At 36.7% G+C, this 17,030-nt stretch overlaps 1 protein-coding gene across 1 annotated transcript in view; it reads right to left on the bottom strand.

Moving 5' to 3' along the window:
* DNAH9 (dynein axonemal heavy chain 9) overlaps positions 1-17,030 on the bottom strand; it is a 458,278-nt gene that overhangs the window by 2,300 nt on the left and 438,948 nt on the right. Inside the window, 1 exon segment of the mRNA XM_020965915.2 lies at positions 3,157-3,546. Coding sequence (XP_020821574.1) covers positions 3,157-3,546 — 390 coding nt within the window.

Consider the following 17,030-nt stretch of genomic DNA (forward strand, 5'->3'; position numbering starts at 1 on the left):
AAACTGCATGCTTGCTCTTATGAACAATTAAAAAAATACTGCCAAGGTTCCTAGAGGAACTTTTGTGCAGAGCAGCAGATTGGGTAAGTGTTTTAAGGAAGCACTCTAATGTGACTCTAAAGATTCTTTTGCTAGGTTGTAGCTCATTGTTTTTATCTTATAAATATTTCCTCCTGTTTTATTCAGGAAAAAAAAATATTTCCTGAAGGGAAAGTGGCCTCTGAACAAAGCAAATCCTCTGAGAAGCTGATAAAGATGGGTGAGTGAGGCAAAGCCTAAGTGAAATGTTCATGATAATGAAGGTGGACCAAACAGTGATCCCATTTCTTCTGAAATGATGAGAGGGAGAACAGAACTAAAACCCTCATGAATAACTTCATGTGGTGGGAAAGCATTCAATAGCAAGAAAAGCATATTAATACCATTTCTATAATATCGTCATTAGAGAATGGAACAACCACATTTGGTCTCAGCACATCAGTATCCAATATGCTGTATGAGGAAGGGAAAATGGCACTTAATAGTATTGGGAGCAGTGGCTAAATCTGACATATTGAAGAAATATGCTATGGGGTTTTCTTGGGAAAGATGTTGGAGTGGTTTGCCATTTCCTTCTCCAGTGGATTAAAGTAAATCAAGTTAAGTGACTTACCCAGGACACATAGCTATTAAATGTCTGAAGTTGGATTTGAACTCATGAAGATAAATCTTCCTGACTTCAGTCCCAGTGCTCTATCCACTGAGCCACCTAGCTGCCTCTATAAGATTTCATTGTACCTCTGTTCAAATAAAACCAGCTTCTTTGTAAACTGGCCTTCAAGGAAGATGACTTCAAAAAATTAAAAACTTGATTAATTAATTAATTAATTTGTTTTGGTGAGGCAGTTGGGGTTAACTGACTTGCCCAAAGTCACACAGGTAGTGAGTGTTGTGTGTCTGAAGCCGGATTTTAACTCAGGTCCTCCCAACTCCAAGGCCAGTGCCCCACTATGCCACCTAGCTACCCCTAAGACTTTGTTAATTTCACATATGTTTTGTTCAATTTTTATAGTAAACCAAAAGGATTTTTTCCCAGTAGCATTTCTTGTAGGGCAGTTGGGTTCCTTTAGTTTTATTCTGTAGTTTGTCTGGAGTTCCCTATGAACACGTCTGTATTCAGTCTCCCATCTCCAAGAAACAAACCACCTCTTTTTTCTTCCTCTTGCCCAAATTTACATTTTCGTTTTGTCTCTTCCAGAGGTTAGCAGTGTGCCATACATATAGATGCTGTTGTGTGAATTTCAGTTACTTGAGAAAGCAACTAGTTGGGAAGAAAGGTGGCAATACCACTAAAAGGATACCTGAGGTGTTCCAGACATATCATTAACTTACAAAATCCCTTACCACCATCAAGAGACTTAAGTTTGACTTCTGAGAAGGATTCCTTCTCTATACCTTCATCAGAGTGCCTTCTGCTCATCTACAACTTTTTTCCCTTCAGTGCAACCCTTGGTTTTCATTTTAACAAAAATTCACATACTTTAAAATGTTATGGGTAGGTCTGTAAAATTAATTTATTCCAAGCCCTATGCTTACCTTGTTGAGAGGTGTCATAGTATCATAATAATGGTTAACAGACTTGAGAAATGGAAATTTGTGATTAGTATGTAGTAGAGGCCATAATACATGGAAAAGAGATTTTGTTCTTTAACAATAACTGACTGCCTCTAACCCCTAATAGCATTCAGTAATATACTCTTCCCAGCTCTTTGTAACCCCTTCCTTAGGAATTTCCTTGTGACTCCAGCAGCTTATGGCCTCCAGTCAGTTAAACTTTCTAGGATAGAATGCCTTCTCAAGAAAGGGGGTCCAGGACACAATCTTAGAATTGTAGAGCTATAAAATTATGGTAGCAGGAACTTGGAGGTTTTTATAGAAGGGAAAACAGGCTTAGTCGAGCCATTATTAGGTTCCTACTATGTGCTAGGCACCCTGCTAAGTGCTGAGAATACAAAAGAAGGAAAAAAAACCTGCTGTCAACTCACAGCCTAATGGGGAGACAAAAAAAACAACTATGTACAAACAAGATTATAGCATGTCCCAAATATTTTACTGCAGTTTTAACCTTTAACTTTTAGGTCACCTTGTATGCAGGATAAATTGGGGTTAATCACAGAAGCATGACACTCAGATGAAGGAAGATTGGAAAAGGCTTCTTGTGGAAAGTGGGATTTTTTTTAGCCAGACTTGAAGGAGGCCAGGAGGTAGAGATTGGGAGGGAGAGAGTTCTAGGTATGGTAAGTAAGTACCTAGAGGGGGGAAGTAAGGTGTAAGAAGACTAGAAAGTCTTGTAAAAAGTAAGTAGACTGGAAGGGGCCACGGTGTGAAGAGCTTTAAAACAGAATTTTATATTTGATACCCAAAATCGTAGGAAGCCTTTGGAGTTTATTGAATAGGGGCATGACATGGTAACATCTGTGCTTAAGGAAAATCAATTTGACAGCTGAATGGGGAGAAAATTAAGGCAAAGAAACCAATGAGCAGGCTATTTCAGTAGTCCAATTATGAGGTAATAAGAGGACCTGCATCAGGGTGGTGGCAGTCAGGAGAAGGCATCTATGAGATAGATCAAAGGCAGAACAGGACTTAGATGAAGTAACTTGCCCAAGGTCATGCAGCTAGCAAGTGACAGAATCAGAATTTGGTCCCAAGCATTTTGGCTCCTCATCCAATTTCTGATGCTTTTTTTTTTCACTTTGTAGTCATTTCCCAATGACTCTCCCCACTCCAATGGAACCATCCTTTGCACAACTATTAAAAACAAATGAACATGTTGGCTGTGTCTGATAAAGTCTCATTTTGTACCCATATCCTTCTCCTGCTCCTAACATTATTTCCCCGAGAAACTTCTGGCATTTTTTTTCAAATATATAGAGCTGCACATAATGTAATATGGAATGTCCTAAAGTCTGGAGCTATCTACCTTCAATCATAACAGTGGATCTTGTTTGGAAAGGTACTTGTATAAAGTCTTGTCTGACTTAGATAAGTAAGTTAAGATTGGCAAGTTAGAGTGATCTATTGTGAATATTTCTGATTATTTTGCTGCACTTGAAGACATTTGAACCTCAAATGCCTGTCATAAATAGCATTTTGATTAAAGTCCATAGTTATTACCTGTGTATCCCAGCAGGCTCCTTCCATGAAGAGGCCGTGGATGTAGGCTCCTTCCCGAGGTGGGCTAGTAAAATCTTCGCGGCTCTTCTTAGTCACTTCACACTGCAAAGCCATCTTATCCAGTGGCCACTCATTCTTATGAGCCATAGATTGCATGATGGCTGTCAAGAATGACTGGGGATTAAAAAAGCCTGCTAGCCAGACAGTGGAGGGCAGTGCAAAGTCTCCCATCCATCTTTCCAGTTCTTTGATTCGGTTGAGCAGATCCACAAACCAACTTGCCAGGCCTGATGTTGATGGGTATGCCTTCTTGGCCCATGACTCTGGTACAGTATCCAGGTACAGAGCACTCTGTAAGCTCTCCATGTTGCTGGTCATGGTCAGCTCACCCTAAGGATAACAGAGTCAGAAAATAGAGACAGTGAGAAAGCATAGAATAGACAGGAAGATAGTGAGGTAGATTTATGCAGTGATCCTACCATAGGAAACCTTTATCTGGGTTCTCAAGGATGTATCATTTACCATTACTTGGTAGATTTGAATTTGTGTGGTATGCTTTCTAGAGATTAATTCCCTAATGCCTGCAACTCTAGTAGTTGGTACCAGTTGAATGGTGATACCTGAAATGGTGCACAGACTTCTCATTCATTGATGAGATTAAAGTACATAGATCTACATACACTTAATTTTTTAAATTAAAAAAAGCCATTAAAATAAATTATTTAAATATGTAGGCACTAAGGTTTATAAAATGCTTTCCTCACAACAACCACAAATATTTTAATTTCCATCTGAAAGATAATCTATCACAATGTCTGGCACATAGGCACTTAAAGATGCCTTTTGATTGATTAATAAGGGAAACAGACTCAGAGAGGTGAGAAGACTTGTTCACGTATCTAGGAAAGGTTAGAGTCAGGGGTCTTTTATTCCAAAAGCAGCACTCTTTCCCAACACCATGCTACCTAAAATACTTGGTTCATCAGTAGCATTCTGACTCAATTTACTTTCTCTCGGCACTGATTTAGCAGTCTTGCTTCAAGATCAAATAAGACTCAGCTCAGACTTACAAATAATTCTTTTTCCGTACTCAAGAAGCAAAATGCCCCCTCAACTTTTGCAGCAACTCTCTTATTTATTATGGTAGGTGTTCTCAAACAACTTAGATAGTGAAAGTCCTCAAGAGCAGGGCCTGTGGGAGCACATTGACAGCGCTAATGATCCAGCTCTCCAAAATGTGGATTTTTAAAGCAGTCATTTTAGTTCATCTATAACTTACCTCTCCCAATTGATAAATTCCATGAAGTTTTACAACTGGACTTAGCTAAAAAGTGCTGGCAGTTTCCCTAAAAGGGGCAACCTACTTCCTTCCCTATCCTTTTTACTTTTTCCTTTGAACATTATACTCCTTGAAGTACAAGTTGCCCAAAGGGCATGGCTGAATTATTTGGCTCACTATTAAATTGGCTTACTATTATTCCCATTTTAGAGACGAGAGGTGTAGGGATTTGTCCAAGGCCATACTGTGGAAGTAAGTGGCAAAGCTAGGACTAGAGTCAAGTTCTTTTATTTCTAAGTCCAGTGCTTTTGGGAAGCTAGGCTACTTTAAGATTTCATATCTTTTCAATATTTAAACTGTCAGACTTAATATAGACCAATAAGGGAGCAGGTGAATCCTCCATTAATGTCCTCTAATACTTCACTGTAGAGTTCCTAAAGGTTATACTAACAACACAAATTGATTGGTCTTACCAGGCTTTTTGTATAGTTTTTCATCTTCAAATCTCTCTCTCTCTCTTCTCTCTACACACACACACACACACACACACACACACACACACACACCTTGGACAGATGCTAGAAACACTTGGTTGAGGCAGCCAGGTAACAGTGGAACAGCGCAGTGAGCCTACAGTTAGGAAGACCTGAGTTCAGATCTTGCCTGATACTTATTAGCTGTGTATCCCTGGCCAAATCACTTAAACTCTGTTTGTCTGAGTTTCTTCAAGTGTAAAATGGGGATGATAGTAGTACCCACCAAGGGTATTATAAAGGTCAAATGACATAACATTTGCAAAGTGCTTCTGTACTGTGCCTAGCACAAAGATGCTTGTTTATTTCCTAACCACATTGAACTGATATATAAGTTCTATGGGATGTCCATCCAGCTGCATATCATAATCAGGACAAGAGGCTTTTTTATATTGTTTTTTTTTCCTGCATTGATAGCAGTCAATAAACAAAGGAGATCTCTTATTTTCTACATTTTTAGTCATTTATGTGATGGTAAAGATATGTCCTACTGTGGAATACTTGAGAAGACCTGCTTGAATACTCTCACCAAAGAACCCCTTAGTGCGTGTGTATATTCTCATCAAAATTTTTATTTTGTGTTTTGGTTAGCAGATTTTACAAATAGTCTATATCTGTATGTCTGACAGATAAATTCTATATATTATCCATCCAACTGGTTACCATAGTCTAGATAACACACACAAACACACATCTTAGATACTACAAATAAGTTATAGCTGCACCCGGAATTGAACAGAAGGAGGAAGGTAGGCTGGATTGCCTTTGGGAAATTCCAAAATTCTTTTAATGACCTCAAACTTTCCCCTGAAGCATCTTTAAGTGTTATATGATGTGAAATGGGGAACACTGTATCCTTCAAAAGAGTTGTAAATAATCAGGGGCAGGTAGGTGGCGCAGTGGATAGAGCACCGGCCCTGGATTCAGGAGGACCTGAGTTCAAATCCGGCCTCAGACACACAATAACACTTACTAGCTGTGTGACCCTGGGCAAGTCACTTAACCCCATTGCCTAACCAAAAAAAAGAAAGAAAGAAAGAAAATAATCACCCAGGTGGTAATGCAAAGGTGCATGGTGGATATGAGCATCTTAAAAACAGGGAATCATGAAAGAGAAATGGATGAGAAAAATAGAGAGTCTGGTCATATGTTGAGAATGAAAGATAACTGGTGGATAGCTCATAGCTCCAATGGTATTTTTGTGATGTCAGAAAGAAGATCCCACTATACTAGGTAGACCCACCTATGGTGACCTATGGGAGACTATGGATAAGAGTGACACAAGATGGGCAGAAATGGATGGTTGCAATCTGTATCACTGGAGAGCAAAGTGAGTTTGAAAGTCAAGAGGGGGGGCAGCTAAGTGGCACAGTGGATAGAGCTCCGACCTTGGAGTTAGGAGGACCCGAGTTCAAATGTGGTCTCAGACACATAACACTTAACTAGCTGGGCAAATCACTTATAACCCTGATTGCCTCACAAAAAAAAAAAAAAGCAAAGAGAAAGTTAAGAGAGCCTCAAACATGAACCATTTGGATGAAAAATTCTTTGTTCAGTATGATCAAAAGCTGCCCGAGACTCTCCCTGTGCTATAGCAGCTAGGCAAAATTGCACAACAAATGTTAGCACTGCACATTGATATGCTACAACCCTTGCCACAGTGAGAAGCATGGGAGGAAAGGTGGAGCTATTAAGGAATACTCCAAAGGAGAGGTGTAAAATACCACCATGGCAGAAGTGCCTTGTGAAAACTAGTGAAGACTTCTGAAAAGACATTAGAAGATTACATTAATGGTGGTACAATCAGCAGAAAACTTGAACACCATGTCACTTGATTAAGGGCAACAACAATAACGAAACAAATAGAATAGAATCTGGGAAACAAAAGATATTAGAAATTCTGGTACTTTTAAAACAATCAAAAGCAAAAACCAAAGATTAATGGAATATAAGGAGTCTAACACTGATTCAGACAAAACAAAACAAACCACTCTATACTATAGAACCTTAAGAAGCAAATAAATTACAGGGGAGACAGAATTAAATAAGGACAAGGTAGAAAATTTCTTGTTGTTGTTTGTCCTTCATTCTCGAAGAAGACCATGACATCAGGGAGGTGATGCTATGACATGCGAATGAATTGGATTTAAGTGAGGAAGGGCTATTTATTGAACAACTAGAAATTAGGAAACAACCAGGAAGTCAAACACAATAAAAATGGAAGTTGGATCAAATGTGAAACAGAAACCCTGTGTACCATTTAAAAAAGGAATGAAGAATGGTTAGGTCAAGGGAAAGATTCATAATTGGCTTAAATGTTTGACAGGGGTGCATGAATTACTTGCAGAACACTCCACCAGTTTCCTCTCTGATGCAAGCCTGATTCTATCTTTCTTTACAGAAGGCATCATGTTTATTACCAAAACATGAGAATACCAATAGCCTTTTAAAATATAGACTAATTGCATGTTTATGTACTTTATTCAAAACATTCATTATCTGTATTGTTCAAAAATGTATAAACACACCAAAAAAATATATTGACAAGTAGAAAGGGTATTCTAAGGTTGAAAAGGTGAGTGATCAATTAAGTGATTATTCAGCAACCTACCTGAAAGAACCATAATATTTGCACAGCTTTCATTAACTAAAGCAAAGCCTTTGACTCAGTCTTACAGTCATGGCTTAGTCAGTCATTTACTACAAATACACAAAATAGACCCAAGCACAGTTAAAACACTAGAGTATTTAATGTCTACATGGAAACTGTCTGTATTTGAAAGATAACACCAGCACAATAATATCAAGAACAATGGAAATAAAGTGGCATCTTCCAGGCAGACAGTTTAAGATTGATATGTTTCTTTTTCAGTTGTTTTCAGTCATATTTGACTCTTCATGACACTATTTGGGGTTTTCTTGGCAAGGATACTAGAGGAAACATTTCCTTCTCTAGCTCAGTTTGCAGATGAGGAAACTAAAGGAAACAGTGTTAAGTGACTTGCCCAAGGTCACATAGTAAGAGTCTGAGGCCAGATTTGAACTTCAGCAAGATGAGTCTTCCTGATGGTAGGCCCAGCACTTTATCTATTGTGCCACCTAGCTGCCCATGTTGTTCAATTGTTTCAGTCATGTCTGATGCTTTGTGACCCCATTTAAGGTTTTCTTGGCAAAGATACAACTGTCTGAGGCCAGATTTGAACTCTGGAGATGAATCTTCCTTACTTCATCCCCAGAACTCTAATCGTAAATCCAATTATAAATTCACTTCACATTCTGCTTCTGCCTCTGACCTTAACCCTAACCCTCAAACTCTGATTTTGACTTTAAGCTTAAACACCTCTGACTCTATCATATCTAACTTTCCTAAAAGAAAAAAAATTGGACAGCTGAAAAAAGAAAACCAAATCAAACCTAGAAAAGCAACAAATTAAAGCCCTCCAATTAAAGATATAGTTCTGCCATTATCATCACTGTACAGAAGTATGGCTTTTGAGTCACAAGGGATCATACCAAAATATCGAAATATTTTGATATATATGGATGAAATCAAGTTATATACTGAAAAAAGTACATTAAACAGTTACTTTTTTTTTTTATCTTGTGGGAAGTTCCCATATCAAAATATCATTTGGACTCAGTAAACATAAAATTTCCAAGGGACACTAAAGAATAGACTGAAGACTGAGTTTGATTCCAGAGGGCGAAATGAACCAATGGATTAAGGCAATACTTAACAAATACTTTGTATTTTTGCAGGCAAGATATATCCAGTCTAAAGCTATCAAGGAGAAAGCTAGTAATGGGTATGTAAAGAATTGTACTGGAGGGAGTGGAATCAATATGATGGAGTAAGAGGAAACACTTTTGCCCTAGGTCACCTAGCACACCTCCTTTAAAATAGCCTAGAAAATGGGCCAGACTGAATTCTAATTGGAAAAGCCAAGAAGAAGTCACAGTGAGTAATTTTTTTTTTAGCCTAATGTAGCTTAGGATGGAGAGGTCTATAGACCCTCAGGTCCAGGCTGGCCTTAGGAGTGTAGCAGCTGCAGCAGGAAGCATTCTAGCTCCCTCCCAGGGATGCTGAGACAGAACACCAGGGCAGGAAGCACCAGAGTAGAAAGAGATCCCAAGGGACCCCTGATCTAGCACTGAGAGTGGGAACAGGTGCCATATGGCAGCATCTAAATTCTTAAAGGAAAGGTTAATTGAGATATAGGAGAAAATAGACAGTAAAAATATAATTTGGCTGCAATTTATACCTCTCAGACTTAGATAAACCATAAAATAAACAAGAAAGAAGTTAAGGACTTTAATAGAATTTTAGGAAAGTTAGATATGATAGACCTCTGGAGAACACTGAATGGGAATAGGAAGGAGCATACATATATCTTAGTTGTGCATGGCACATTTAAAAAAAAAAGATCATATAACCTCAGAAAGAAATGCAGAAAAGGAGATATATTAAATGCATTTTTTTCTGATAATGTAACAAAATTACATTCAATAAAGGATCTTTGAAGCACAGGTTAAAAATTAATCTGAAACTAAATGACTTAATCCTAAAGAATGGGTGGATCAAACAACAAATCATAGAAATAATAATTTCATTAAGATAATTACAACAATGAGACAACATGCCAAAATTTTGCATTCAGCCAAAGCAGTACTTTGGGGGAAATTTATACCTCTAAATACTCATATCAGTAAAAGAGAGAAAGAGTAGATTTAAAAATTGGGCATGCAACCAAAACCCCCCCAAAAAACAAAACAAAACCTAGAAAAACAACAAATTAAAACCCTCCAATTAAATACCAAAATAGAAATCTTGAAAATCAAACAAGAGATCAACAAAACTGAAAGTTTAAAAACTTAAACTAATAAAACTAATTGCTGTTTTTCTTAAAAAATAAACTATTTTGCAAATTTGATTTAAAAAGGAAAACCAAATTACTAATATCAAAAATGAAAAGGGTAAATTCACAACCAATGAAGATAAAATAAAAGCAATTATTAGGAGGCATTCTATGACAGGTTTTGATACTGAAACCAATGAGATTCAAAACAGAGAAAGAAAATTATAAACAATTTCCCAAATGTATATTGTTGCAAAATTTTTAAATAAAATAGAAGCAAAGAGATTATAGCAATATATCACACAAAGATCATATACTGTAACCAAGTTGCCACATAGAAATCAGTGTGGGAAAATTTTATTGCAGTGTTTGAACCTAGCCTGTTGCTAGGAAACTAGACCTGTTGCTTAAAGACCAGATTCATTTCATACTTAACTCCAGACCTAGGTTATGCTGACCAGAAGCCCAGTCAGCTCTCAAGAGTGATGCAAGGAAGGTAAGGAGTTTACTCCCACTATACATCTCAAGCATCTGAGGTGTCTTGTTTGGAAACTGCCTCTGTGCTGGCCAGTCCAATATTCTTTCCTTGTTCCTTTGTTTGAATCCTATATGATATGTAACTCACAGATGCTCAGGGGAAGTGGGCCACCCTTTTTATGGTTCTCCCCTCTGCTGGATAACTTAATAAACTTCTAAATTATTCCAGTTTAAAGATCTATTTTTCTCACCTAAGAAATTGGTGTCAGAAGTGGGGTCTTTGACAGTCAACTCAAGAGGTAGGATTCATCCTAGATAAGATTGCTCTGTACAGTGAGAACCAGGTGAGTATTTCTGTGGTTCAGGTAGAACAGAGTCAATTTGCCCCCTGGTTCTGGACTAGGTTTTAGGATTGAGGACTCTCACTGTCTACAAATCTATGGAGCTGTGTAACATCTGAACTTAGGGACTTACTCAGGGAGTGTTAGAATTAGCCTAGCTACCTTATGGACAAATGAATATTCCTCTTGGACTGATCAACCATGTATGTGTGCCGTCCTCCAGATCTCTCTCTCTCTCTCTCTCTCTCTCACACACACACACACACACACACACACACACACACACCCCTGTACTTTTCTTACCCTCCTGTGACTATTAGAAAATAAGCCACACATCTCCTCTATGTCTGTATACTGGTAGCAGCAAATATAAGGGCAATTAGTTGAATCACATGACTTGCCAACAGGGAATCCTTTATTCATTTAGTTGATTGAGCAACCCTAAAGAATTGGTTGCCTACCATCAGTACTATACTCTTTCACTGAAGATGATTTTAGAGTGATAAAGGAAGCTAGTATATGTATTAGTAAAAATAAACTGTTGTCCAGAGTTGAACATTCATTGGCTGAATGTTCACACCCTTCTTTACTTTCCTCTCTACCTCCCTATGAGCTTCTTAGGAAAATCTTTTTCTTGTGTCATGTCTAGTATTATTTGTAGATTGTGCTGCCTTGGATTTCTAAGGGGAAAATGCAGTGAGCCAGAAAGATTGCTGTAAAAACCTGCAACCAGAGAGTTTAGAATGCTGGGGAAAATTAATGAAATTTCATACCTGAAATACTTCCCCCAGCTTTACGTAATCTGGTACTAAATTATACCAGTAAGCAGAGACTATCTCCCACTTTCGACTTTTAGCAGTAGATAAGATTTTAGGAAGGAAAAAAACCCCTCTAAGATACTTCTTTTCTGTCATTTAGCCCTGGATAGGTTGGAATTACAGAGAAGCAAACAGACAAGCAAAGAAAGGATAACTTTTTTCTGGTTTGTAAAAATGTATGGCAGTACAAACTAATTAGAGAATACATTTGTAATTGAAATATATCTTTGCTGTAATTTTCCAAATTATGTTTTGAAGATTTTTGTAAATGCTGAAATAGAAGAATGAGAATGTGAAACTGCCACTGTAAATCTTTATAATGGAGTTAACTGACAGCACTGGGCTTTGTAATTTGAAATGCTGGCAGCTAATGGTCCTTGGGAAAAGTGAGATATGAATAATACCATTTGTGATTATAAATCCAGATTTGAGTTTGTTCTAAAACTAAATTATAATGTGGTCTCATTTTTTTCTTTTTTGGTGAGGCAATTGGGGTTAAGTGACTTGCCCAGAGTCACACAGCTAGTGAGTGTGATGTGTCTGAGGCTGGATTTGAACTCAGGTCCTCCTGATTTCAGGGCCAGTTATGGTCTCATTTAAAATGAGATGTGTTCTATTAAGATAATTGTGATGTTTGAACTTCTATAGGTAGATCAGACCTTAAAAGAAAATACACTTGATATTGGGCAGCAAGGTGATATGCTTAGAAACAGCATGAATAAGAATTTAAAATATAAGTACTATATGCTGGTCTTTTGAATGTGATTAGTATAAAATGCCAAACTGATAGGTGGGTGAAGTGATTTACTATGTGAGATGATTTGGACATGCATTCAATTGAATTGATGTTATCTGACTTAGAAAAAAGTTTTGTAGTATGTTTCAAAAATTCATGATATTGGTTATGTTACTGTTATTTTTTTTTGTACTGTAATTTTTGGGAAATCACTGTATAAGAAATGCTGTTAATTTGAAAATCAATACCCAGAGGGTGATGTAATTGTATAATTTAAAAATTAACTGCTCTTTTGATAAAGACTATTGTTATAGGGTTTTTTTAAACTGTCAAGTATTTAATTGGGTTTATTTTGTTTTAAATAATAATAATGTAATAACTTAGAGTTTGGGAAATTACCACAGACTTTGTAAATATCTGAGAAGTTCTTTGGGGACTTGTCAGAATTTTAGTCCCCTGGATCTTTAGCCTTAGCAAAGTCATAAATCTTATTAGTTCTGTGAGAGAGAAGTTGCTAAAGGAATGTTGTGAAGTTCTAAAATAATGAAATGGTTTAATGAGAAAGTAGAATTTCTCACAACTGAAGTAAAGGTACTTACAAGTTTATTTGACAGATTGTTTGGCCATTGCTTATGTAAATTATGAAATGCACCTGGAATAGTATGAATCAAAGTTACATTTTTGAGCTATTCTAGTCTCCACAGATCCCAGTGTTAAAGATTTTATTTTATTTTTTTTTTAAAGTGAGGCAATTGGGATTAAGTGACTTGCCCAGCATCACACAGGTAGTAAGTGTCATGTGTCTGAAGCCAGATTTGAACTCAGGTCCTCCTGACTCCAAGGCTGGAGCTCTTTCTACTGAACCACCTAGCTGCCCCTTAAGGATTTTATTTTTGCCTTAGGAATTAATATGCAATACTTTCAGAGGGGGATATTTATCACTCAAGGCTTGCAGTGGCCAGTGTATTTCTGGGTTTTGAATGAATTCTCATGTATTCACTGCATGTGTACAATCACCGAATGTGATTATTTTCTTAATTTCTAATGACTGATATTTCTTTTAGCATGGATTTAAATTAGAAGGGAAAACTTGCATGTGTTTATTGTTAACTGTTATTGCCACAATATGAGAAAAATCATAATAATTGTCTGGGATAATTGATTTGAGATAAAATTTCTTGAGACTATAATTTGATATTATTCTGAGTTTTGATTTCAGGTGTGATTGTCTGAATTGTCACAAAACCAATAATCCACCATGTAAGGGAAATGTCAAGTGCTGCTCAAAGGGAGTGCACTCTGAAAACTGGTACAGGTGGCTGTCTTTGCCTGGGAAAACTGAGGGGACAAACTTGCATAGACAATAGTAGAATCTTCTTGACTCAGTTTCTTTATTGTGCTATTTCCTTCTGAACAGGAAAATTTCTCACCTAATTAATTCTCAGCCTGGCTAAAGTGCCCTATAAATAATGTGGAACTTTGCTGTATGATTGGCTGTTCCAAAATAAAAGCTAACTATAACTGTTACCTGTAATCAAGCAGAGTTAAGGAAACTTTATGCTAATATTAAGTCAATCTGAACCTTGAAAGGACAGTCTTGGTATTATTATTATCATGTCCCTTTTTCCTTTCACAGCAAACTTCTATAACAAGGGCAAGTATATTGTAAAAGTTTATATATTTGATGAATCCTGTTGTTGCAATACTAAACATTTATGAAGTACTATAACGGATGCACGTATGAAAGATGTTACTGTTTTTAATATTTTCAGTTCTGAATTTATGGCTACTAATAGTTACATATTAATATATAAGATTAAATTCTTAAAATATCTCCTTGTTTCTGGATGATTTGAGGATGATGTATCTTTAAAGAGGGGATAAGACAATCAGGACAAAAATGTGATGTGATAAAGATGTAAAAGTTTTTTTATTTTAACAGAGTAGTAAGCTTTACTTTGAGAAAAGCCACAAGATTAGATTGCTTTCTCTAAGAACATATATATGCACACACACACACACACACACATAACTGTCTTTCAAATATTTCTATTAAGAACAATGACTAAACGACAAGTATAAGGATATCTTCATAAGGTTTGAACTAGTTTTCACCACCTGAACTAGTTTTTGGAAAGTCAACTTAAGAGGCACACTCTTCCACAACTACCTTCGGAATGAAGCCTATTCCAGAATTTCTAAGGGAAAATGTTTTCAAGTATCAGATGACTCCATGGGGTAACTAAGACCCAATCTGTAAGCTGATTTGGTTTTCTTTAGAAACTATTTACGTAGGTTTGTTTTCTTAGGAGATATATGAGATTATGACTGATTAACTAAGTTTGTTCAACTTGTGACATTGAAGGAAACATGGGATTGTGAATATATGTGTGTGTGTGTGTGTGTGTGTGTATTTTTTTTGCCACTGGGGCTAAGTGACTTGCCCAGGGTCCCACAGCTAGTTAGTGTCTGAGGCCTGATTTGAATTCAGGTCCTCCTGACTCTAGGGCTGGTGCTCTATCCATGGTGCCACCTAGCTGGCCCTGAATTTATATTTTTTTAAAAAATAGTTTTTGTGAAACTTGTGACCATATGTGTTCTTTTAATGTCTGGGAAGTCTCCTTTTATTATGAAGTGCACTTGTTTCCTGGTACAAGCCCAAGTCCTCTGATCCTCAGATGCTTACCCAATTTGATCCCTCTGATTATGAGTTGCCACCCATCTGGTCCCTATCACTCCTTAAGGGAATATTCTATCAAGCTCTTGATAAGATAGTGATAAGTAGTGATGGAGATGCCTCTGTGATTCAGATTATTGTAAATCTTAACCTAGCTATCTGCTTTCATAATTATGTTTCCACTAGAATAGGCTTAAAACCCCAAAGGGAGGATATTGTGAGAAAACTTTTTTGCATTGTTTGAACTTAGCTCTGCATGACAGGGAAACTAGACCTATTGCTTAGAGATAGATCTGTTTAATGCTTAACTCAGGACCTCGGTTATGTTGATCAGAAAACCAGTTAGATCTGAAGATTTGATACAAGGAATGTATCTCAAGCAACCCATGTATCTTACCTGGAAACTGCCTCTTTTTTGGCCAGTCAGCTACTGTTTCCTTCCTTGTTCCTTTATTTGAATCCTATATGATGTATAACTTACAGATGCTGGGAGAGTGGGCTCCCCCTTTTTCAGATCTCTCCTTTTGCTGGATGACTTTTATTAAACTTCTTTCTAAATTATCTCAGTTATGGATTTTGTTCTCAGATAAAAGCAGTTAATAAATCCTTATTGTTTATTTGATACAATTAAGATTTCTCTCAATAGTGATTTGGTGTAATCTTTCTTATGTTTGTCAATAGTTTATAATTTATCATTTGAACACTTCATATCTTTTGACCATTTACCTAGATTTTAGTGAAACAAACAAACAAAAATTTCTCACGTTATTCCTGGGAACAGAAGGGAGAGTGTAGTAGAGTTTGAACCTGGTTGCCTTTCAGTCATTTTTCAGTTGTGTCTGACTCTGTGATCCCATTTGGGGTTTTCTTGGCAGAGGGTGGTTTGCCATTTCCTTCTCCACATCATTTTACAGATTAGGAAACCCAGGCAAACAAGGTTAAGTGGCTTGTCCAGGGTCACACATGTAATGTCTAAGGCCAAATTTTGAACTCAGGAAGATGAGTCTTTCTGACCTTAGGCCTGGCACTTTGTACCACCTAGCTGTCCTAACCTGGTTGAATAGGTGGATCCAAAGTGTGGTCATTAGTGGTCATTCAAAAGATATATCTAACAGAGTGCCCCCAGGGATTGGTACTTGCCCTTTTGCTGTTTAATATTTTTATCAATAGTTTAGAGAAGTAGATAGTATACATATCAAATTTGTAGAAAAGCCAAAGTTGGGAGGAACAGCTAACATGTTATGTAAGTCAGAATCCCAAAAGATCTCACCAGGTTAGAGTATTGTGCTGAATCTTAGAAGACAAAATGCACTATTAAGTTTGTATTGAGTCAAGTATCAACAAAAGCTGTTTCTCATATTTATCTATATCTATTTCTATCTATCTTGGGTATCAAATCCTAATCTGAGGAATTTGATACAAAGATTTTTCCCATTCAATGCTTTTTTTTTTAACATAAATGTATTAATTTTGTTTATGTGGAAGTTTTTCAATTTCATGTAATCAAAGTATTTTATCTGTTTTAAGTGCCTCTCTTCCTTGTTGGGTTAAGAATACTTCTCCTACCCAGAGCTATAAAAGGTATATATTCTTGTTTATCTTCTCATTTTCTTTTTGTGGTATGATCTTTAATATTAAGTTCACATGTCCATTTGAATTTATTGTGGAATATGGTAAATGTTTAACTGGCTGCACAACACAATTTTAAGTTGCATCTGCATTATTAACATTTTCTCCATCATATTCTTAAGTCTAGACAGTTAACAAAACAGTAAGTGGAGCCCTGATTCATAGCATTTGCTGATTTCTGAGGTGTAAATGCTCACACTGAAGATCTGACAAGTGGTTCTTGAGTGAACTGAGTTGGCTCTAGAATGTCCTTAAGTATGGTGTAGAATGTTGGTTTAAGCCTATTTTCTGTTGGACTGCTTTCCACTTTTCCCAGCAGTTTTAATCAGTTAGGGAGTTACTTTTTAAATAATTTGTATTTTGCAATTTATTGACTACTGGGTTACTGAGCTCCCATTTTTCCCTGATTCTCCCATTAATCTATTTCTCTGTTTTTAACCAATATGAAATGTTTTTTGATGACTGTTGATTTATAATATAGCTTGAGGTCTGTAAGTGTTGTTCTTTTTTTCATTATTTCCCAATGTT

Source organism: Phascolarctos cinereus, unplaced genomic scaffold (assembly GCF_003287225.1).
Source record: "Phascolarctos cinereus isolate Bilbo 61053 unplaced genomic scaffold, phaCin_HiC Scaffold_5;HRSCAF=322, whole genome shotgun sequence".
In the NCBI taxonomy this organism is placed as follows: domain Eukaryota; kingdom Metazoa; phylum Chordata; class Mammalia; order Diprotodontia; family Phascolarctidae; genus Phascolarctos; species Phascolarctos cinereus.